Below are 24,464 nucleotides of genomic sequence, written 5' to 3'. Positions count from 1 at the left end.
TATTTAAATATAATCAAAATTATTAACATATAAAATATAACTAAATAATTTTTTATATGCTATGTTCGGTATCCGATATTTGATATGCATGAGATAATTTAATTATAGCGATGTTCGGTATCCGTGATTTCCCACAAAAATACGAACTGCGTAACGCACGACGAGTAGCGTGACCGGCGCAATATTCCCCATAGAATTATGTTTTATTTGCCGTTGCGTAAGGAGAGACGCGTATGCATGTAAATCTGACGATCAACGCATCGTTCCAGCAGGGTTTTGCAAAATCTCGGTAAAAAGAAGCGCCGGCACACACACACACACACACATAAGCAAATATCAGTCTTGGATATGCTTATTACCGCGTCTCGTCATGCGAAACTTGATTCTTATAATAATAGAATCGAACCGGTCTGTGTGCGGTCACGCCGATCTGCATTTTTGTGTGGCATACACATTGCGGAAACGCTGTTCGAGCTGCATATGAAATTTTCGGTGAAGTTATACTTTCCGATTGTAACGGTAACATTTGCAAAATAAGTAAAAATTTCTGGCACTAGTCCCTGAGAAAGTAATTAATAAATATTAATTACTCCAAATTTTAATATCTCCAAAAAAGTCTCTAAAGAGAAATTCACTAACAAAAGTTGTAATTGGAAATTTCATTCTAATTTATGTAAGATACTCGTATAAGAGAAGGCATTGTTATGTTGCGTTATGCATGGATGTTTCACCGATTATTACTTACCCGTTATTTTATCAAATACAAAGTTATGAAGGAATAATTTGAAGATATTTTTTAATGTAGATATCGACATAAATGGATAATAAGACTTTCGCATAACACTGTGATATTAATATATAAATGCGAAATTTACATCTCAGTATATGTGTACTAAATATACGTTATGTTATTTTACTATTAGTATTTTATTTATTTCTATGGAATTTAATCCATCCCAAAAAAAGCTCTAAAAATATTTATTAAAATCTATTAAAAGAAAATGCAAAAATACGTTTCTGCTACAAGATAATGGCACACGTGTAAGATAAGCAAAAACTGAAATGTAAAAAATGTTGCTGCATGAAAAATAATAACGTATCGTCTATTCAACGAGTGTTAAAAGAAAATTGAATCTCCATTCATGTATATTTATTCACGAGATTAATTTTCGCGAGTCACGCGTTCTTGCTTGCACGTGCTTGCTTGCATTTCTCTGCGTAGCATTAGTGAATCATCACTATTGCAATCAGGAATTAGATTGACATCTCTAAATTTTTCGTGTGAAAAGAAAAAAAAAATTACATACTTGAATTTACATACAATGAAATTACATACTTCGATAATGCGTTTACAATTGTTAAATTTCTATATAATATATTTGTTTCTTAAATCAAACCGGAAATATCTTCAAATTGTGAAATGTACACGATCTACTGAAGTTAAAGTGAATAAAATAAGTCATAAAATTGCAATTTTTTTAACTTTTTAAATACAGGTAATTTAAATATCTGTACTCTTTTTTAAATATTTTTTAACACAAAACCTGCATATATTTATACGCAAGAAAATTATTTTTGATATTATAGTAATACGAACATACACATACGTACTCCTCACCAATAAAGTTCAAAAATTAAATAGAATGAACCTCCTTATTAGCTCTGTTTCAAAAACAGAATATATTTTCTTTTATTATAAAATATACCTAAAGATAATACCTAAAATTTATAACAATTTATAATATACAAAAATTCTTAAGCTGTTTAAATTATGTGTTACAATACTAAAAGGCGAGTATATCAACAAAATAAAATACCAATAACATCCTCGTTAATAAATTCAAAAATCTATTCAAAGATCTATTTGGTTGTTACATGTAATCACGCTGAGAATAACTGTGCGACGAATTATTCCTGCCTACTCGATTATAAAAAAGAAATACAGATAGCAAGAAATGCATTTCGACAGACATTCCGCAACTTGACACTTTACACAAATCTTGACACGATGAATTTTTATTATTTACGATGATTTATCGCGCTATCACGGATCGTTACGAAATTGCAATTTTGTTGCTTTTCCCTATACGACTGACGGGTTTTACATGCAAGAATACTCACGTGCGACGCGTAATGCATCGTGTGTGCGACTCGAGACGACTAAGGGACAGACATCGTGTCCGATGTCATTTATACTTTCTCTCCTTAAACGCCTTTTACCCTCGATTATGAGTGCTAGGGTGTAAGGGTGGATCATAAAATTATAATCTTCACATCTTTTGATTACTCAATAAGCTTTATCAAATTTATAAGTAAAAGATTATATATATGCTTGCAGATTTTAGCATCTATAAAATATTACTTCATCCTTCTTTGTATTTATATAAATAAGTACCGGATATTATAAATTTAATATGGCAATAAATGTAGTAGCATACAAATATAAAATAATGTATAAAATATTATACCGCAAAGTTTTAGTTTCAACTAAAACTTACAAGAATATATTCTTAAATAATGAATATCCACACACAATTACGGATAAATTACGCGAGAGCCATCGTGCAACTTTAATTTCGGCATAAATTAACTGAGCAAAAACCACAAACTAATAATACTTCATTCGATCGTTTCTACTTTTTATCATAATGGATAATAGATGGATAATAGTATGTTGCAAGATACAACTTTGCGATGCGGGTGGTTTGACATGCGTTCCTCGTTGAAGAGCTTCATCGTGAGAAGAGAGAGAAGTTCGACTGACTGATGTATGCATCTGATGATTGATAGCGCGGTCGCTCTAACAATCCGACAAACTAATAACCGATTTGACTGATCGTGCCGACGATACCGGGGGCGATGACACCGGGTAGATTGTAAATTTGCACGGGTCGAGGTGAAATTCCCATCAGCCGAGTCGCTCGAAAATTCGGTGTAATTATTACTGGCCGTTGAGTGTTGCTTAAAATGTTGAATTGTCTGTCTTGAGGCTGAGCATTAATCCCGGATCCGTATCTCGGATATTTGGCCACCATGCCGCTTACGCTTCCATAGGGAATCCCACCTGTTGAATGAATACATTATATTGATACATTAGTAAAACTATTAGATAGTATTTACAACAGTTGCAATTGAGAATAATACAATAAAACAAGTAATAAATAAATTAAAAGCTTTGAGCATAATTCTTTCATGTAAATAACTTTGATATGTTGATTATAATGTCACGCTGTTTTGTCTTTATTTAACATTTCCGAACAATAAATTAAATGTTTATAACAAATGTAAATTATTTTCACAAATTGTAATTTTAGAATTGTAATTTGATGTTCGTGGTAGCGTAAAAAATTAATTATACATTTGTAGAATTCATCAGACTTTAGTTATAAACTGTAAACATTTATTTTTTACGAACAAGACAAAACAAGTCCTTTAATTAATGTCTTCTATAAATAACTATTCTGCGAAAGAATTTCACGCAACGTTATATGTGATTCAAAAGAATCTCGGAGATATGTAAAGCAGTTTCCTTAATCACTGATGTCTGGAGAATGATCTAACTGTCTGAAGTAAATCTGATGGGATTTAAATAAATAATTTTATATAAATTTGCTATATAATTTATAAAGCAATTACTTTGTAGAAAGCAACTCTGATTTATATTCTAGATAAATAGTGTACATACTGTACATTAAACCAGTGTATATTTATTAATAAATAGTTAAATAAATTAATTTAAGCTATATGTTAATGCGTGGTTGTAACATCCAATATGTTACTGTTCTCGTCGAGTGAAAGGAAGGAAGATTTAGTCATCAATGATCACTAGTGCTGCTTTCTGTTGGAATCCAATCTGAATCATACTCAAAGATAAAGAATAAAAATACTTTACTTAACTTACTTATCCAACAAATATTTAATATATAAATATCTAGTTTAATATAAAAATGATTAAAACACGAGTTGTAAATATTTCTATATAAATTATTTGTTGTCCAAATAAATTAATTTTAATAAATAGAATCATATAACTAATTAAATTTTAATAATTATTTTATAAAAATATAAAATTATAATTACATAAATCTTCATAAATTATTTTAGGATTTTTTCTTGAATTTTTTAGAAAGAGAGAGTTGGGAAATAGGAGTCTTACTTACCGTACGCCAATCCATTCACCATTTCCACTAACCCTGCGCTGTCTGGTGCTACTGTCGATAATTTTAATAGTGCCACGATTCCAAATAGCAGAGTGACCTGCAGAAAATCACATGTGAAAAATCCTGATCCAGAGACTTGAATGCGTGTTTGAGAATATCTTTATATAACTATGCCAGGAAAATGATACCTACAATATAATTTATTCCAGTACGTATGTTACAATGATGTTTCTTTGTTGGCAAAAATGTACATAATACAGAATTTTCTATAATTTTTATTATTAACTCTTACGTAATAATTTATGAGAAAAATCTATTTTTTAGATAAAATTAAATTAATTAAATGGATTCAATTATTCTAAAGCTAAAAGTATTATTAATAGTACATTAGTAAAATATTATTTTATGATCTGTATATTTCTCCATAAAGTGAATTACTTAAAAATGATGAGAGTTTGCCGTACGTGCGTATACTGCAATGCGTACATTTCTTCAATTATGTAACAATGCGGTGATTTATACAGTAGAAACGATATTTAAGTGATTATTCATGAATTAAACGTATAATTTGTTACGATTGTGTCATCACTATTCAATTAATAAATAAGATTTGTATCGCGTAGGTATATGACCTCGAACTAGTCGCATTAAAATAAATCTTATTAGGCAATCACCTATAGAAAGTGTATCGTGTTTTGCATGCCAGTTTTTCAGATTTTGTTGACAATCTACACTTTGTTGCGCAAACCCGCATCTTTAGATATTGCTAAATATTATGTATTTATTTTTAATGTCCAACCAAACGACGTTAAACAGCATTATTTTTAGTATAACGCTTTTCTACAATAAAAAAATATAATACCATGACACATTTAATATGTTTTTAAAGAATATTGAGCGTGTTTAATTTGTCATCAAGAGCGTCATCAAATCTTAGGTATTATTTTCGCATAAAATTACGAGAAACTTCACATCCTGCGCGCGCGATGTCCCTGTCGATACGACCACCTTCGAGATTACTATAATTTATTTTCGACCACAAAGCGCCTTGGTGTTCACGTACCTTGGCGGGCAGCATGTTTCCAGTGGAACACGACACGTACGAAACGCGTAGGTAAAACTAGAGTACAAAGGCAAGAATCGAATTATATACACGTTGCGGCGTGACGCGCGTTTTAAAGTTGGCCAATCGTACAATCAGCGTTCCCTTTCGATCGCGCGCGTTTTATTCCTCCGTCTAGGATTTTATCGGAGCGCGTGCGAGAGGATATTGTGGGGCCCACCTTGTGGCACCTTAACCTTGGAGCACCGCAGCCACCTCTCACATCGGTGCGCTGAGTCTTATATATCCTACATATGCACCAAGGACCGACTTCCTCGGCGAACATTGTTTTCTCTTTGTGCCCGCTTGCGGTTTTAACGATGTTGATGACGCGCGTCCTCGCCGAACGAGAACAAATGTCAACGATGTCCTTTTAGATTAGATGCAGTTAAGTTAATAAATAGGAAGGACATACAAATATAGCTGTAATAACGCGCTCAAGTTTTACTCGTAGGATTTGCCAAAATCGTTCTCGGAAGATCGATGATAGTAAAAGACGGTATAAAGTTTACAAAGAAGGTGAATTATTGTTTCAGTTTAAGGTCACACTAATATGTAAATAAATTTAATAAAATTTAAAAACTTTATAGCACATTTTTTAAAAAAGTTTTCTATATGACATAAATGTGGATATATCGTACATTATTTAAGTAATACCAATGTAAAATTAATTTTTTGTATTTAATTAATTACCTGCGCATAATCAGTTTTGATTATTTTTTTCATGTGAGGATGCTCACCGAGAAAGCATCTCGCAAGTATCTAATATAATACGATTATTATTGTCGCATAATGTTCTTTTATAATGGACATTAGCGCCGCCTACTCAGAGAGAAAATGCCTGGAAAGTATCTTGTTGGAAACGAGAGAATCGTGTCAGATAATTGTAATTTAAGTCGATTTAATATTTTTATATTATTACCTATAATCGCGTATAGGAACATCTCGAAAAAAACACATTACATGAAATAATTGAGCATCACACGCGATTTCTTAAGCAAATTGCTTTGTCACTTTAAATGTCAAGGAACAATGTTTTAATGCGAATGACTTCGCTGTCTTTCATTCGTGGGCTGTCATTAAACTCGAAGTGAAATAATCAAGTTACTTCTCACAAGATTTGTATTTATTAATGTCATTGTCTCTGGACGTTTATCGCGAAAAGGAGAAGCTCGAACTAGAAATCTTGAACTATATCTGCACGTGTGTAATCTGACAATGACAAATTACTCACGATAAATATATATATTCGTCATGCATGTTTGAACGACTGATACTTCTTTCCTATAATAGTCACCGGTAAAAACCACGTACATTTCCTTTCCGGTACACAGAATTCCATTATTGTAAGGTGAGATGGAGTTCTCTTTCTCTCTGCTACATTAACGGTCGTATACGTGACCTAAGTAAAAATGAGTCATTTATGCGTCTCGGATAATTTAATGATCAATAGCTTTATATCTGCAGGAATATAATTGTTTTAAAACATTGCATGTAAAAAATAATAGAAACTTAAATAAAATATAGATTCTTTTAAAGAAAACTATTTTTCTTAATTGATATCCTATTTCTATCAAAATAATATTTGTATTAATCTGTATTAATTGTTAATTACTATATTCGCGCCACGGTATTCCCGAAAACCCGACGATTTTGAACGGCACGTCTGTAATTTTGTAATACATTTAATATATTAACACTTACATCCCGTTACGGCTCGATGCTCTTTATTCCTTAATTTTCTTTTTATAATGCTGTTCTGCTTTTATTGAGTATCATGCGATCAAATGCATTTTGGCTAAACTTGACTTCGCATTTATTTAGTTATATATATTATATTAAATTAGTTGTTATATTTCGAGTATTAATTACAATTTTATCCCATAAAAACAAATCAATTTGTACAATAATGTAGAGGCCTCTCTCAGGCTTCTCCTCTGACATAATTATCCTGAGTTTCCCTCGTTAATAGATGCAGACAGATAACAGTGTTATTATCAATATGTCGCTTATTAAGCTGCACGAAAAGATTATCGCGCTCATGCGATGAAAAATAGATCAAGGGTATCCGCTCTTCAAAGACGGTTTGCGATTACGTATAACAAAGTTAACAATCCAGCAGACTCACGAATCGCAGTGATTGTTATGATGATAAATATTGCTGACGAAGTATTATAATTATAGAAGAGAAAGCAACAAAAAATATCAATTTAATAAAAAACGCGCTTAATCATCCAATAACTATTATAATTACGTATAGAAATAATTGATACAATGGTCGATTAAAAGAGTTTTTAATGAGAGAAAACAGTTTTGTTAAATAAGTCCTAAAGCACTACTGTTAAAGATGCAACGAAATATCTAAACATAAACTAAATTATTGTACCGCTATAATTAAGATCAATATATCATATATAGAGATAAAATAATTGTTGGAAATTATCACGAAAAAGATTCCAAATTATTGGCTTTCTCTTCTGTTCTGCGTATAAAATATTGCGTATTATAATATAACATCACACGAATGTCCACGTTTGCATCATTGTATAATTAATTATTATACACCTTTCGTGGAAAAGAGTTTAATATTGAAATCATCAGCTCAAAGTTCGCGAAAGTGGACGAATCATGTTACCGGTCAGGTCGAAAAAGATAGCGATTATTGCCGGCGCATTGTGAATGAGCAAGCAGAAAATTTCAACTCTTAACGAGGTTTCTTTTTGTTTCGCCAAGCGACAGGAGATATAATTTCTCCGGTGTTTCGCACGATTTCTTCGCGCGCGCGTAGGCCGCGCAACAATTGCGCTGTCGAAAAAAACGGATACGGTGACGCTTTCGAGTGAGGCATTATGCAATCCCCCTCCGTAACATTTATTTAACAAAAGTATTCTAGTCTATATACAACAACGTAATTAGAGGTCGGAAGAAACTATTACAACACCCTCGATTGGATCGCGCTTAATCATCCGCGTCTAAAATGCGCTTTCTCTAAAACAAAGATTAATTAACTAAAATATGCTACGGCAACTACTGCCAACATTAAGAATATTGTGCGTATTCAAACAAACTCGAGTGCAATTGTTCAAAGTTACCTTTGCGCCGCGTCTTCTTTTGCAAACATTTTAAAATTTATAAAAATGCTTGTTTTTATAATCAATTTTTTGGTGCGTTTATGACAATTTCTAATTTCCTGATAAATATGACCGAATTTACTTGTACATTACTATTTATTATAAAATAAAAAGAAATATAAAATAAAGAGCCAAAATGTATAGTTATCAACAAATTTTTAAATAAACTTCGTATATCAATTTATGATTTTATGGTATAGAAATAAGAAATGTCTCTCTTGTTGTTTATATAATTAAACGAAAAATACGTCGGCCCCAATTATTTACGCTCTACGTAATAGTACAGCCTATGCTCTGGATCCTTTATAAACTTGGCCTGTAATAACGGCTTCCGCTTTTGTTCCACGTCTTCCTTCTTTTCTTTTTCGTTTGCCTCTTTGCTGTTATTTCGCTCCTTCCAGTCTTCAGTTCTCCTATTCGATACACTCTCAGTTCTTTCGTTAGCTCTATTTCTTTCTCGATTCGGTGGAATATTCTGTATTAAGCTGCGTACTGCGTAGATCTGAAATCACAAACTTTCATGAATGAACTCTGAATGAGTTTATTGGACGTATAATTATACATGTATTCATATAGTTAATTTTAATTTAAGTCATTTCATACTAAATTTATGACATTATAAATTATATTACTTCGCGCCTAAAACACGATATTTGTATGAGACATTATTTTTGTATATATATTTTACAGATTATAGATAAATGACTTGATCTCACGTTTCTAAAGTTCTAATATATTTTGTATTGTAATGCTATATTCTTCGTTCTTGTCCGTTCTTAATTTAAATAAAATGCATTGTCCGAAAAAATATAAGAAAAAATTCGTGCCTTAGTAATCGTAATTTTTTGAAATCCAAGACATAGAGGACATCATATGTCTGGAGCCATATTCGGCCAGCTGAACCGTCCTGTCGTGCGGTGACAAACTTACTTCTGAAGGTATCCCAAAGCCACTGCCGTCATTATCATTCTCATCGTTAACGATCCCGTCGTAAGTGCCAAAATCATTTATCTTCTTAACTTCCTCTTTTTTCATCCCAAAATGTCCGAAAACATCTCTACTTTTATCCTGAGGTTTATCTAATATCACTGATTTTTTAATCTCATCTCCATTAACAAACTTAACTTCATAATTTTCTTCCTTGTTCTCTGGCTTTATTAATTCTTGTTTATTATCTGAATTTTTATTATTATCACCTCGATTATTATTAATCTTTCTGCGTCTCACTTTGATTCTCTTCACCGGCTCTTTTCGAACAGACGTCATACTCGTCTTCATAGAATCGAAGCTCTCTGTTTCGTTTGGATAAGTGGTCTTCGTAACGATTTTCTCTTTCGAGACTCTCGTTCGATGCTCGACCGTTCGTGTTTTCGGAGTCGAAGTTTCTACCTGAAAATTATCAGCTTTAGTTGTTTTAGCTGCTGAAGTCTTATCAGTAAAATCCGATCTATTTGTCGTCTCGTCTTTCTTTGAATATCTTTTTCGAATGGGTATAAAAACTGATTTTTTCGAGCCAAAATCGATGCTCGCCGAAGGCGACGTTGTTGTCGAAGCTTCAGGTTTTCTACGTCGTTTTTTGGTGGGCTTAGTAACAGACTCGGCAGATTCATTATCGAGGGAAATCGTAAAGTTGCTCTTCGATATCCTGCGTCGGCGTTTTTTACGTTGTTCAGTCGCGGAAGGAACTTCCTTCATTCCATTAGATAACTGACTCGCCTGGCTGCTTGTTACTTCTGTCAACAATTTTGGGTCGTCTAAATCACCTTTGTTTAATTTTAGATATTCCACAGGTTCTTCTTCCTTTTCTTCATTAATAATTTCTTCGCTCCCGAGTTTTTTCGAATCAAAACGCGAATTATTTGTCACGTTCTTGTCAACTTGAGAGATTTTTCTTCTTACTTTCTTTCTTCTCGGCGGCTGCGTGATATCTTCGGGCACGAGCATTCCTCTGGAGATTCCTCTACTCGAAGAAGGCGATGATTTCCGCCTGAACGAAGGCGAGTGATTTTCGATCTCTTTTGAAGTTTTTCTTTCGGTTTCATCGTCTTCCTCCAGAAACTTTGTGATAGATCTGCTGATTTCACGCGCGCTGGACGGCTTTGCGCCGCTGGAACTGTATCTGCTGCTGTATTTCGGAAACGGCACGGTACTAGATTCTTGGCTGTCATCAATATTCCTGCGCGAAATATCGCGTCTAGTATTCATCCTGTAAATTTTGGAAGGAACATTATACTTCTCCCAAGGATAAGTAGTACTCCAAGGATAAGTGGGTCTTTCATATCTCCTGGATTCGGATTCTTCTTCGTCTTCATCGTCGAAAAACCGCGCCCTGGCTTTCTTTCGTTCTCTTGCCAATCTGTCTCTCCTTTCCCAAGGATATTCGTATCTGTCAAGATGGTGCAGCCATTTGTATTTGTCTTCTTTATTTTTTTTGTCGGCATGCCAAGGAAATACGTAATCTTCGCTCGTTTCCTCTCTCTCCTCCTCGGGACTGTTCTCCTCACTTTCGTTTTCAAGCTTCGACTTATATCTTGAAAATGGGAAAGGTTTGTAAAATGTCGTCGTCTCGGAGTGTTCGTCATTCTCGTCGTTTTCAATCAACGACGGCCGCCTCGGATATGTAAAAAATGTCTGGTCCTTGTTCGAACTTTTTTCTTCCTTCGATGAAAGTTCCTCGGAATCGTTGTTTTCTGAGAATAATTTCGTTGGCTTTTCAACCTGTTCTTCATGTTTCTCGGAAGACTCATTATCCCATGAATTTGCTACATTTTCGGGATCATCAGTTTCTTCCTCCTGTTTCTCTTCGCTGTCTTCAGATTCGTCATTCATGTTTGCGCGATACTTACTCGATGGCGTTGTCGCTTCCTCGGAAAATGTTTCCGCGTATCCCGGTGGATCAGACTCCAAGTACTGTCGCAAATTCTGGACTTCCTTCGAGCTCCGAGGATTCGTCGTGGAACCGTTCTCGTCGACATTCTCGTGAACCTGATATGTGTTGGTCGTACTTTCCTCCTCGTCCTCCTCGAAGAATTTTTCCTCAGATTCCGTATCGCTGTTTTCGATCTTTTCTACTTCTGGATGGTCGTCCTTCTTATTAAAAATCATTTGTTGTACAGCGGATTCTTCTGCGTGATAAACCTCGGTCGTACCACTTTCTCTATCTTCTATTAATGACATTGCACTTTCAATTCTTGAAATGCTCTCAGTTGAATTGATTATCGTAGAATTGTTCTGCCGACCATTGACTGGTCTCTTCTTCCTTTCGATGCGATTATACCGGGGCTCCTTTCGCCTGCTATCTTCATCCACCGTCTTCGAACTCTTGGTAAACTTTCCGAATCCTCTCGTGTCCCACTTGGGCTTCGAATACCTAATTCGATCTCTGATCGTGTAGACGATTTTCTGAGGTTCACTCTTCAGGTCGCTGCTCGTTGAGTTTCTTCGTTTCTTCTTATCATTAATCTTCAGGATCGTGGACAAACTGCGATCTTGCACGCTAATTGGTCTACTCTCTTCGATTTCCAAATCCAACGGTTCGGTCGTTACATTTATTTTGTTCGCTGCTTTTTCCATCAATTTTACTGTCAACGTATCATTTCCAACGGCATTCTCGACTTCTATAGATCCATTAACTGTCATATTTTTATTCTCATTAATCGTAGTTTCAGAAGAATTCTTCGCGATATCATCTGTCGTGCTGCGCTTGTTTATCTTGATAGTACGATGATGAGCGATGATTCGAGGAAAGGTCGGAGATCTTATAAGAGACACTCTGTTCTTAGCCAACGGTCTAGGCTTTCTGTAAATCTGTCGGTGGATTAAATACTTCGGAGGAGGTACCAATCCTCTGATCTCCGATGATTTATTCGTATTATTCATAACGTCAGTAATGTCAGTAACGTCCGGCTTCGGCGTACTTTTTTCCTTCGACGTGTCCTCCGCAATTTTTAACGTGTTTTCGCTGCCTGCAGTCACTAGAACCTGCGCGGACGGCGGCAAGGTCGTCATCTCGTAGACCTGGTAAGCGTTTTTCATGTTTCTAATGTTACCCATCACGTCTTCGTATACCTGGTTCTGATAGGAATCGGTTTGATACTTCGGTGACGGCGTAGTGGTGGAGATTTTCGGCTTAGACTTTCGATTTTTCATTCTGCGCATAATGTTGGACAGCCTCGTGCCGCGCACAGTGTGAAAATACGCGTTCCTTCCTCTTCCGGTTTGCGGATCGTGTTTGTAATTGACGCGTATCGATTCAAGGGTCTCGTACGGATGAATTCTGTTTCGCCACTGCTGGCGACTGTTGCGTTCCGGTTTTTTCGAAACTTGAGGCACGACGTACTCATCGTTCTCTTCGGGAAGTACCATGATCTTTGAGGCGAACTTCGTGGGATTTAATTCTGTCGGCGGAGTCGGCTCCTCGACCAGTTTCTCGGCGAACAATGGATTGTCGAGGGGATTCTCGTCGAAGTACTTGGCCTTGAAGCAATTCAGTTTGTCTCCAAGACCACGAAGACGCGGTAGATCCTCTGGCGGACCTCGTTCGGGATCCGGCTCCTCTTTCTCGGGTAGCATTTTGTCCAGATTGGGCTCCACCTCGTCGCACCGCTTGTAAGCGTTTCGAGAATCGTAGAATTCCATTCCGCGTGAAGTCTTCCGTGGTATTATCCCGGGATCGACGACGTATTTCAACGCGGACGCGCTGGGTAAATCCTCGTTGTTATAAAAAGGATACTTCTTCAAATCTATAGCTGCTTCCGTCGTCGAAGATTTTATATGATCATCTTCAACAAGTTCTTCGACGTAATCGAAGCTGGGAACTTCAACTTCGACTTTTTTATTTTTCTTCGGTGAAGTCTCGTTGTCATTCTCGTTAAAACGCACGGCAATCTCTTTATCGATGACGTCACCGCTGATTTTCGGAGACTCGTTCAATAGTTCTTCGTGATGTTTTTCATTTACTTTGTCCTGCAAGTTTTTTATCAAATGCGTTTCACTTTTGACGTTTCTTTTCTTTTTTGCCAATTCTACAACATCCGTATCGTTTATTCGCTCATTTTGCTTTGCCGATTGGATCAATATTGGTCCTTTCTTATCTATGTTTGAAGTGTCGATTATCGTTTCTCTCGCGTCTTCGACATTCTTCCTTTCACCGTTAGCGACAGTGCTATTTTTGTTCCTGGATGTTCCGCTCTCGTTTCCTCTCGATCTCGCGGGCAATGCGAGTTTTATAGCGTCTGGAACATCGGTCAATGTATCGATTGCTCTCGGACTCGACAACTTTCCTTCCGATCTATCAATTACCCTATGAAACGGAGTTTTATCTTGTTGCGCCGATTTATTGTCATTAGTCATACCATTGTTTGCCGCTGCTTTCACATCAATATCCGTAGCGTTACTACCGCTGTCACGAAATTCACCTTCATCGGATCTTTTTCTTCGGGATCGCGTTCTCCAACTCGCTTCAAGATTTAAAGGGAAATATTTAAATGGGTTATCTCGCCGTTGATGCTGTTTGCCACCGAGATGAGAATGATGATTGTCATTCTGCTTATTGCCACGGTAATTGGCGTAATTACTCGCCAATGGTAGCGGCGGTGGCAATAGTTTCGTGGTCGGAAATGAATTTTTACGATAGATTGGATACGCCGGCTGAACGTGGGCGAAGGGATCGAAACGATACGGTAATTTAACCGGTTGAGAACGATGTTGATTTTGCAATTCGCTTCTCCAGTTAGCTTCCGGAGACGATACACTTTCGGTGGACACGGTCGAACGATTTATCGCCGAAGGATGATCCGTTAAAATGATCGAATAAGCGGCTCGTTGAACCGGCAGCCTTCTCGGGGTAAGATCTTCTGGAAAAAAGATCTTTTTCTCCTTCGGGAAAGACCGGGTTTCTTGCTTATTCTTAATGTAACTCAGCATCTTATTGTACTTTGCGTTCAGGCCATCGCGAATTTTCTTGTTATCTTTTTCTTCTTTGGAAGATGATGGAATTTGTTGATCAGGTGACTGAGTGACGGATTTAACAGGTTTCTTATCACGAGACGGTTTTGCAGGAGCCAGAACCTTATATTTGAGCTTATTTCTGGCAACGGCAATGTTGCTGTTGTCAAGAACAGGGCCGAGGAAAGGGTTTACATGGTAATCGGTTATTCGCGCGTAAGCTTCCTGAGTGAAATTGAGTGTCATTACAGCTGGAGTGCTACTGGACACAGTAGCGTCAAGAAGAGTAGTCGAAGATGAGTATTCTACGCCTTCAGGTCTTAACGATGGCACGCTGGTGAACGTTGCAACTGTGGACGTAGTTATCACGTTGTTGACGTAGTCGACACCGTCGCTTTGTCCAAGTAGATGACGACTGTGCGTTTGAGCGGAGGTTGAACCGAATTCAACCGGATCGGAGAACAAATTTCGCGAACGGAAGCTGCGCGGATCGAGGAATGTCGAGGGCGACGTCACGGTCTCCTCCTTCGTCACTAAAAGATACGGGCCGTGACCGTCAATGGTCGCGACTGCGATCGGCGTTCGCGCTTCCTGTTGCGGATTCATGGTTGTCGAGTTCGATACTAGCGTGGACGACTCGGTGATCGATGGACCTTGCCTCGCCTTGAAGTAATCCCAGAAGAGCTGACTGTAACTAGGTGTCGTCGGCTCGTCTTGTTGGAACGAAGCTGTTGTAATCGGAGCGACGTAGCGTAGGGTCGTCTCGTCAATGGAGTATATCTGCGAGTACGGAGAATTTGTTACAAAACCGTGGGGACTTGCCGGCGTTTCAACATCAATTGAACTTGCTTTTTCGAATGGAAGCACGGTCGTCTCGTAATTCTCAGGCTGGAGCTTCTTCTTTTGTTTCAATTTGCGTTTCGACGGCTTTGTTCTTTTGCTTACATCATCATTTTTTCCATTTCGCAACTTGGATTTTTTCTTCTTTGTCTTGACAGCTTTATTCTCGTGTTCTAAATTATCTTTAACCTGAGATTCCTCTAATTCCGAGCTATCAACCTTGATATCGTTGCGAAGTTTCGATTCTTGTGCATTTTGATATATTTTCGAACTTTTCTCGGCCTTTTCAGCATCTTTCTCTATGTCCTCTTCCAGTTTCTGGATATTATTCTCAGCGACGAATTTGGGATCTATTTCAGATCCTTCCAAGCTATTCCTGTCGTGTCCTATCAGATTATCTTTATCATCTGTCCCCTCAAACTTTCTATTTTCCTGCAAATGATCTTCATAGTCTTCTTCATATTCCTCGAATTCATCAGGCACTAAGTTCTTGTTTTTCCCTTCATTCTTCTTATCGCTTGAAGAATTTTCTCCGCTTTTCTTTCGATCGTGAAGCTTGCGTGCGTATCCTTCGTGAAAATCGGCGTCCCTGACGTGTCCCGCGTGGTCGTACGCCGAATCCTCGTATCCCTCTTCGGTGTAGACCGTATTAACCTTCGAATTGGTAACGACCTCCTTCAATCTGGCCGCGTTACGCCTCTCTTCGTCCGTCTCCGCGCTTTCGATCGCCTGTTGCTGTGGCAATCTCTTCACAACGTGGCTGCCTCGAACTTGAGCGTGCAGCTTCGTCGGCACGAAGTCGAGAGGGATGCCTTTTTCAGGCGGCGGCTTCGCCCAGATTCCAGGAGCTACGTATTTTGGTTGAGTAGGCACGTCTCTAGCCTCTTCATGTTCCGAATATGGTATCACATGGTCTGGAGACTCTTCTGAGTCGTTGTCTTCCGTGTGTTCGTTATACTGATAAGATGGCCGCGCGAATCGATTCAGAAAATTCGTTTCCGAAGAATCGAGTATTTCTTCCGCTTGTACACTCGTTGAAATTGGTAAATAAGTTGTAGAATCTTGATAGATCGATGTTGTAGTGTTCAAGGGCTGCAACCCGGAGTGATCCGTAACATTGTCAACATCGGAGCCGATGTCGATCGTAGTGGTGATTGCGTAGAGATTCTGACTCGATGATGACACGCCATGGATGCTGGCGATCGTCAAAAGAAAAATCATAATTAGATTATAGGCTTCTCGTTGTTGCTCCATTTCTCTGGCTTGTTCTTCGCTTCATAGCACTATCGAGATGAGAAAATATTGTTCAATATGTAATTAACAGTTGCCATTAAAGTACACTTTTCAGTACGCGCATCTTATCACAATTATTATGTTGAATAATTATTAAAATATTTAGCATTAAAGTTCAAATATTAGAAATATATATTACAAAATTATATTATAATATTTGAAAAGAGGTATTATATTAAACACGAATTGTATCAGTTTAAGATCGAACATAGAACGACACTGAATATCGAATTCGCTTCTCGAATATGACAACGAATTGCAGTTCAGACTCTTCACAGCGGAGGAAGAAAACACACTGTTACGTTACTCGGCTTGCGGAGAACGCGGATTCTATGGACGGCAGGTGACGCTTATCAATTTGCGTTCGTCGCGACAAAGGAGAGAAAATCGCGTTTTACGCACGAGCCGTCGACGTGATTTCTAATCATCTTTGATCGAGGTCTTTCATCAAACTGACCGGCGCTACGGGCCGCATGGCCTAATTTATATTTTCCAGCCATCTGCGAAAGGCGAGGTAGGGTGAAAAACGTTGGAACAACTAGAGACCCTGCTCCGCGAAGCGTGCAGATCCGATCGTTCAACGATTCTGTCACTCTCGATTGGATTCGTTCGCCAGGCCGTTTCACCCAGACGCCTCTCTTCTCCGGTTCGCGTATTAGAAACTCCGACGTATAACTCCACCAGTATCCTAATTACTATGCGCTCATACCCTTAATTTTACGGCGCAATCACGAGCGTCTCGTAAAAGATGCGCGAGAAGAGGAGCGCGCGCGTCGTTAATCGAGCAAAGTGTGCCGCTATTAACGCGAAGTGGAAGGATGAGGCGCATGAAAAGCACGAGGCATAAAGATGTACCATGAGAATATCCAACAGGACGAGCATACAGCATAGCGCGATTTACTTCATTCAGTCAGCTGTGAACGGTTCGTTTCGCCGGCTGCGCTCCACTCGTCTCGGCACGGCGATTGTGTGCCGTGTCTTTCCGCGTTGGGCCGCGAAGCGTGTCGCTCGAGCTACGGGACTTTCTTCGCTTTGTATTTGTAATTCCGATACGATCTTTGTTTGTATGAAAACATTACAAACCTGTGTTAATAAAGACAGCTCGAATTACCGGATCAGACTTTGTTTACACTAAAATATATATCTTTTCTTATAACATTCAACAATTAATTTAATCTGTAATTATTTTATATTCGGAATATAGCTTAATAAAAAAATCATTTTTTATGTATTTTATGTCCGGAAATATAATTAAGTTATATTAAAACAATTATTAAAATGCAACTATTATTTTAACATTAAAACAAGTGAAATTTTTTATAATCATATATTTAGATGTCTTAGCGTTAAATGCTAATTTTTTCATTTGTAACTGAGCATCAGTCGAATGATTTTACAATTGCGCAAACCGAGTCGACTGTAGTAAACGATATTATTTCATCATCAATTTTTAGTCTCGATGGCGTAATATAATGTTTTAAAACGAGAATGTCATTTCACGCACGTTGCTCTATCATAAGAACAAAGTGTACGTAATAAGTGTGTTTGCATTTAACTATTTTAGTAAGACTGTTTTAGTATCTACTTTTAAAACACTTTCCCGACATTTACAGTATAATATATGTTCTATGCCATATATCGTCTCTTTGTTGAAAACTTTTAAATAGACAGCGCGTTTTAATTTATATATGTATAACATCAAAGATTTATAAAATCTTAGACAAACACGTTCCTGTGAATTTTAGAATGGATTAATAGAAATCAAACCATGACAACAATAAAACAGATTTGATTCTTTCCTGTTTCTACTCTGTTAGTACGCACCTCGTAGAGAAGTCTTTACAAAACACACTGCGAGAAATTTAGCTTTCTCCATTTGTACGAAGATGCGGTTGGACCATATTAGAATCTTTTTTAGATTTTGCGCAAAATAAAAATCTCAATTTGCTGTGAAAAATCGAATGTTCAGTCACCCTGGCGTGACAGCGTGCTGTACAGGAAAAAGGAAAAAGTTTTGGACTTCCGATACATGAAATGTGAAATTGCATTCACAGATCATTGATCGAAGTTACGGCAAATAAACTGTGATCGTGTACATTTCATGCTAATAGCGATTGGCATTGCTTGTATCACGAATAAAATTTCGAATACTTTCTCTTTCCGGCTACGAAATACACAATTGAATCAGTCTACGTCAAACAAATAGGTGTTAAGATTAAAATAGAACAATCTAAGAATACTTTATTGGTGATACAAAATATAATCATATATTGTAAACTCCTTAAGCATAATTTATAAATAATTTATAGGGAGAGGTAACGATTAATAAATATTAGATCAAGACGAACATGTCCAAAAGTCCAAAAAGAAAATGAAACGATCATTGCATCTGCCCATTTTGGCCATAATATTCCAACATCTATTCTGGATGTGTCTTCTCGTTTTTACTATACAAAGAATTTTTTAAGTGATATCCGAATAAAAATTTATCACCTACTATATCTTTGCGTCACTTATAATTAAGTGATGAAGAAAAACTAATTATTGAAATTCTTATGACAATATAAAATGTCTTGTAAGATATTTTAAATGTCAAATTAAATGTAGTCTAGTCTTTACTTATAATTTTAATTAAATTTCGGATCTTTCTTTTTCTCTTTTGTTTGAACTCGACTCGAAAAAGCCTTAGAAAGGCACGTAAACAATAAGCATGTTACCGCACGGAACACGCGGTATTCCTCTAGGAAATAATACTCTCTCACGGTCGTAAATATTAATGTACGAAACGCGAATCTCACGAAATATATGATTTGGAATCTTTATTAAAATAGGATGTCAGGTACTCCGAAGAAAGAACACTACGATCTAAGATATCATCGGCTTCCACGCGTTGTCGCTTTGAACCGGTGCCGGCTGGGTGGCAAGTTGCGGTTCCGCGGATTGCAGCATGGAAGCCTCCGGCTTGAAAAAGTCTATGATTGGGTGATAGTTATAATTGATTCTCCTCTGCGGCTCCTGGTATTCGTCGTCGAAGCCTCCGTTCTGCAATTTCGACGTGGCATCCACGTCCTGGTCGTACGGCTGACTGTATCTAAAAGATTATTTCTAAGCTCCAGACAATTCTAATAAATTTTCAACCATAAGATTAATTTAAATTTTACAATTTTTTAATTTAAATTTTTTAAAGATAAATTTTGGCTTCAAAAATTACCCTTAAATTCTAAAATAAAAATTGACGTTTCTCATAAAACCTAGATATTACAATCTGACAATTATTTCTCTAAAAAAATATTTTGTAAAAAGGTATGTTAGAGAAAATACTGAATTGATAAATTGAAAATAAAAATGTTGCACGTTACTCACCGGTTGGTCGTGCTGTTGCGGGAAGTTTCCGTGTAATCTTCATGGGCGGTGGATTCTCGTCTGAAAGGTGGCCTGTTGAGTCGGGTAGGCCTGCTCTTGGTCAATGGACCTTTGTAGCCCGGTGCTCGCGTGTTGGGCGCGTGCTGTTGCGGCAATTTGTCGTATGGCCGCGGGATCGATGGGGGCTTCTTCGGTCTAGTTCTAGTATTAGTAAAGCTGGGCCTACTCGTTGGACTGATCTCCAGCACCGGCTTCTTGTTGCTGGACCCTGAAGGAAACGAGACTGATTCACTGAGGTCGTTTAATGTTGTGTGGGTGACGGCGAATAATTCTGAAGTAAAGTACCGTGGATGGAATCGTAGTTTAAGGTGGGAGTGTACTTGGCAATGTGATTGAGGACGACGGGCTTGTTGAGATCCTGAAAATCGTCCTTCTGATCGTTAATCGTCGCGAAATCCGCGCCCGGAAACGTTTCCTTGGGCTTAGTTGGGGGATCCTTCTGGTGCGGTGGGAAAATCTCGGCGTAGCCGTGCACGTGGCAGCTGCAGCAGGTCGGAACTTTGAATATGTCCATGTGTAGTCCCAGTTTCTGATCCCAAGTCAGTAGTCTGTGATAGTTGTAGACTTGCACGCAGGAGGAACGATAGTTTTCGGAGATAAACGAGCAACTTGACTGTGGATTGCTATGAAAGTAACATTAAATGTTATTAAAATGTTATTTAATATTATTAAAAAATAGAAAAATATACATTAAAAATAAAATAATTTATTATTATAAAATATCTTTTTTGTGTATCTTTTTCTTTAGTATATCATCATAAAGAGAAATCATATGTATACATTAACTTTAATTCGTAATTAATGTTTCATAATTCTTTACTGCAGGTTATATTTTAAGATAATGATTTACAAAATATATATTCTTAATATTCTCTGATCAGATAGCCTTCATTTAGCCTGTTCAAATGGGATATTACGTAAATTAATAATTAATGCCCAAATAAATTGCTCTCCCTTCTTTGAATAAAATAAGTATTGGTTGTCATACTTACGAACATTTCTCCAGTCGTATCGTCTGGGTGTGTTCACCTGTATTTATTATATATTTCCATACTCCGGAAGCAGCTCTCGCTAATTGCGGGCGAGCATATTTGACAGTTGATGGACAAGTGAAACCCTCCTCCACGTTGTCGAAGGGATTGTCAAATCGTCTGAAAGCAAAAATATGCAATAAGTAGTAAAAATAATTTTTTACCTTAATCACTCTATCACTTTTATTTATAATTTATGTTAACCAAATTTAAAATATAAAACGTGCAAGGAAATAATTTTTAAATTTAAATTATTCACGCGCATTATTTTCTATATTTAAAATCAATAGAAATTTAAAATTAAAATATGTTAATATAAAATTTGGTAGTTTTCAAGAGATGAGAAGAAACACCGGTATTTTATATACCTTTTAATCTCATTGCTCTCGTATCTGTTCTCATATTTATTTTCCAACGGTAGGGCGCTCGGCAATTTTTCTTCCGCGCTTCCGTCTTGCGCCTTGTAATCGGTCAACAATGCGGATACCATTTCCTTATTGGACCTTAAACTTCTTATTATCGCCTCGCTAGAAAGTTAAGACCGTTATTAATGCTTTTTCGCGAAAGCGAATAATACCGATATTTTCTCCAACGTGGAAAATTTCTTTTATGCATTTCGCTACTTATTCGAAAGACTAAGAATAATGTAAACTCAAGTAATGAAAATTTTAGAGAAATTTAACAAGAAATGCTAACAAATTGATATTGCAATTGCTCAATACAATAGCTCTGTAATAAGTCAGTTAATGCAAATAAATAATTTGCAAAGAGGTAATTTAACAAATTTGAAAAACAATCTTCAGAATTCTGTAATAATACACTTTGACTGTACTCTACCAATTAAGTGTTGTCGTACACGGTCAATGCTTTATTTATCTTTACAATTCGATCACCGTTATTTTAATAATACTCTCGTGAAGAGGGGAGAGATGCGGAAAGTGAAAACCGCCGGCATGCCAATTAAGACGGACCGGGAGATTTTAATCTCGGCCGTATGCAAATTGCCGCGTAACAATATTCGTCATTAATTCAATGCCGAAACGAAAGTTCAGGGCAGACTCACTGCGGATAATCGCTGGCCTCGAGACACACCGTCTTTGTGAAGAAAGTGCATTCGTTTTCCGTGGGTCTCCTCTTCGGCTCGCTCGGCCGTTTAGACGGCCGCATGACGGGCGGCCTCGGTAAACCTGCGGAAATCATCAACGATCTGTCTCGGCCCGTGCCACTTTTATCCGGCGCGATAAATTCACGATTGTCGATTACCGTTAGAAAAACTGACCTGTGTAAACGTTCCGCCTGTTCGGAAAAGACGGTCTCACGGGTCGCAACGGTTTGACGAACACGGGTCGCCGTCGCTCTTGAGGTCTCACTAGCCGCAGCTCTTGAGCCTGTAATTCGGACAACTTGTTTATGAGAGTTCTTATTATCATATTATCACGTTATATCAGATTTAAAAGATCTTTTCAAAGATCCATCTCCATCTCCCCTTTTTAACTAATTAATAACAATATACATGTAATAAACATTACCTAATTTGTCACTTATTAATTTTAACAAGGTACGATAAATTCAAAATTGCACCTTGGCGTGCGAACATTAAATTTGCGGTATATTCTTTGTAATTATAAACGCCTATAGGTATTGTCCGTGTGCACTGACCTTAATGATCGTTTACTTAAGTATACTTAAGAGGAATATTGTTTACACCGAGTGGCGAGTGCGCTCTTTATGTGTCATGCGTATAAAAGCGCCACAGATTGAAATTGCATTAGATTTATTAATGTGACAATTAAATATACCTAATACAGAATATTCTACTGAAATAAACGAATGTATTGTCAATTGAAATAATAATGAAGTGCTTCTACTTAAAATCAGATTTTTATCTTATTCCGATCACCCTCTATAGAGAAGCTCATTCATTGTAATACCGTCGCCGCTTATCTATTCTCACGCAGAATAAATCAACATCCGCCTATATCCGTCCAAGTCGCTCGCTAATTAATGTCCGGAATGGAAAGTCGTTCTTCCGCGCGATATATCTGACGGTATAGTAACCGCGACACCACCACTCACGAGATTCAAGAGATGGTCCTTGCGACGCCGACGAGTCGTCGTAATAAAATATGTCGAACACGTGAAAGTACTTGCATAAAAGGCGTTGCTTAAAGGCCGCCGCTATACAAGTGAAATCATACGATGCGCCCGTTCTAAATCCGAGAATGGCGCAATCTAAGCATATGTTGAATGAAGATTCGACGAATGTTATGTTCCTTTTAGTGTACTATATGACACAAACCGGAGGTAAATTCAATACGCGGCGAAGTTACGAGAAAAAACACTTACAAAATTAATCATTTCCAATATACATGTGTATGCTGATATCGTATAATAAGATCGATTTATAAAATTTATGTAAATAATCTATCTATAAAAAATATACGAAATTTTGCATAATAGAACTTTTAAAATATATAAAAATAATTTTTAATATATTTAATATATTTAAAATGTGTTAAAATAATCAAATAATGTAAGGATTTTCAATTACGATTCAATCTCGCAGTCGGAAGTAAAAATAAATGATGCATCGATCTAAAATCTGCATAAAAGTAATCAACGATCAATATAATCATACTTATGTGGCAGATACCAATCTAGACATGAACTTGGTAGTTTAGAAATCGCTGTAAAGCTCAAATTTATTAGTGATTGCATGTATATAAAAACTGATATTTACAGACATCGCGTCGTGAGAAACTCGACTGCCGGGGAAAATATACATATTTATTAACCGATGGGATAAATCTCGTTGAAATTTACGACAAGTGGACACGTCAAACTCGACTTTCTACCGTTTTCAGATAGTGGGAAAAAGTCGAAGCGATAGATCATTGCGTGCGCGCGCATCACATAAAGATAATATTATTTTTTTTATCTGCACGCGTTTTAACTCACCTCGGGTAATGCTTCGGGCATCTCGTCACTATCCTCCTCCTCCTCGCTCTCCTCGGAGTCGGAATCGTTGGATATGATCTTCGCTATGGCCATATTGCTCGGTAGCATCAATTCCCTACTCGCGTTTTCTCTGTTTCCGCCGCCGACAAGAGACTGGACTTCCTCGAGTGGCGGTGAGGTCGTGTCATTGTTGGATATTTTCGTGGAGATTAGCGTAGCCAGCTTTTGCGGCAGCGACGTGCTACGTATTTTTGGTATTACCTCGCCGATTTGTTCCCGCTTCTCCGGCATCGCCTAGAAAAGACAAAAAGAAGATTAGTTTTATTTAGAAGACACGTATTCTGCGAATGAGATATCTTATTTTATCGATTAATTTCACGGCGATTTAAATAAAATAATTTATAATATACCAAAATATGTATAATGCTGTTTATTCAATCAAGTATAATATCTATAAAGGTTTATTTCTGAATCAGCAACGCTGCCAAGTTTCCCGTGTCACAAATTTTCTTCATATTTCTATAGAGATTTTCTATCTTATGTTTTACACAATTTATATCTCATGAAAAATAAAAGAAGC

The 24,464-nt window shown here is 37.0% G+C and overlaps 2 protein-coding genes across 2 annotated transcripts; both read right to left on the bottom strand.

Moving 5' to 3' along the window:
• Positions 1 to 2,816: 2,816 nt before the first annotated feature.
• LOC112458535 lies at positions 2,817 to 5,367 on the bottom strand. The gene is made up of 3 exons (XM_025022224.1): positions 5,224 to 5,367; positions 4,161 to 4,257; positions 2,817 to 3,064 (listed from the first exon to the last, which is right to left on the bottom strand). Exons 1-3 carry the CDS (start codon positions 5,236 to 5,238, stop codon positions 2,817 to 2,819), a joined length of 360 nt encoding a protein of 119 aa, XP_024877992.1. The 5' UTR covers positions 5,239 to 5,367.
• Positions 5,368 to 19,175: 13,808 nt separating this feature from the next.
• Positions 19,176 to 24,178, bottom strand: LOC112458534 (neurotrophin 1-like; the record flags this gene model as incomplete). Its single annotated transcript, XM_025022223.1, has 8 exons — positions 19,176 to 19,563; positions 19,836 to 20,103; positions 20,181 to 20,518; positions 20,888 to 21,046; positions 21,295 to 21,453; positions 21,990 to 22,113; positions 22,206 to 22,314; positions 23,885 to 24,178. Coding segments are annotated over 8 exons (1,677 nt in total), but the record flags the coding sequence as incomplete, so codon positions are not given.
• Positions 24,179 to 24,464: the final 286 nt, after the last annotated feature.

This window comes from Temnothorax curvispinosus, unplaced genomic scaffold, assembly GCF_003070985.1.
Source record: "Temnothorax curvispinosus isolate PA1 unplaced genomic scaffold, ASM307098v1 QBEX01008973.1, whole genome shotgun sequence".
Classification (NCBI taxonomy): Eukaryota; Metazoa; Arthropoda; class Insecta; order Hymenoptera; family Formicidae; genus Temnothorax; species Temnothorax curvispinosus.
The sequence above is the reverse complement of the archived record's forward strand: the minus strand, read 5'-3'. Positions and strand labels throughout refer to the sequence as shown.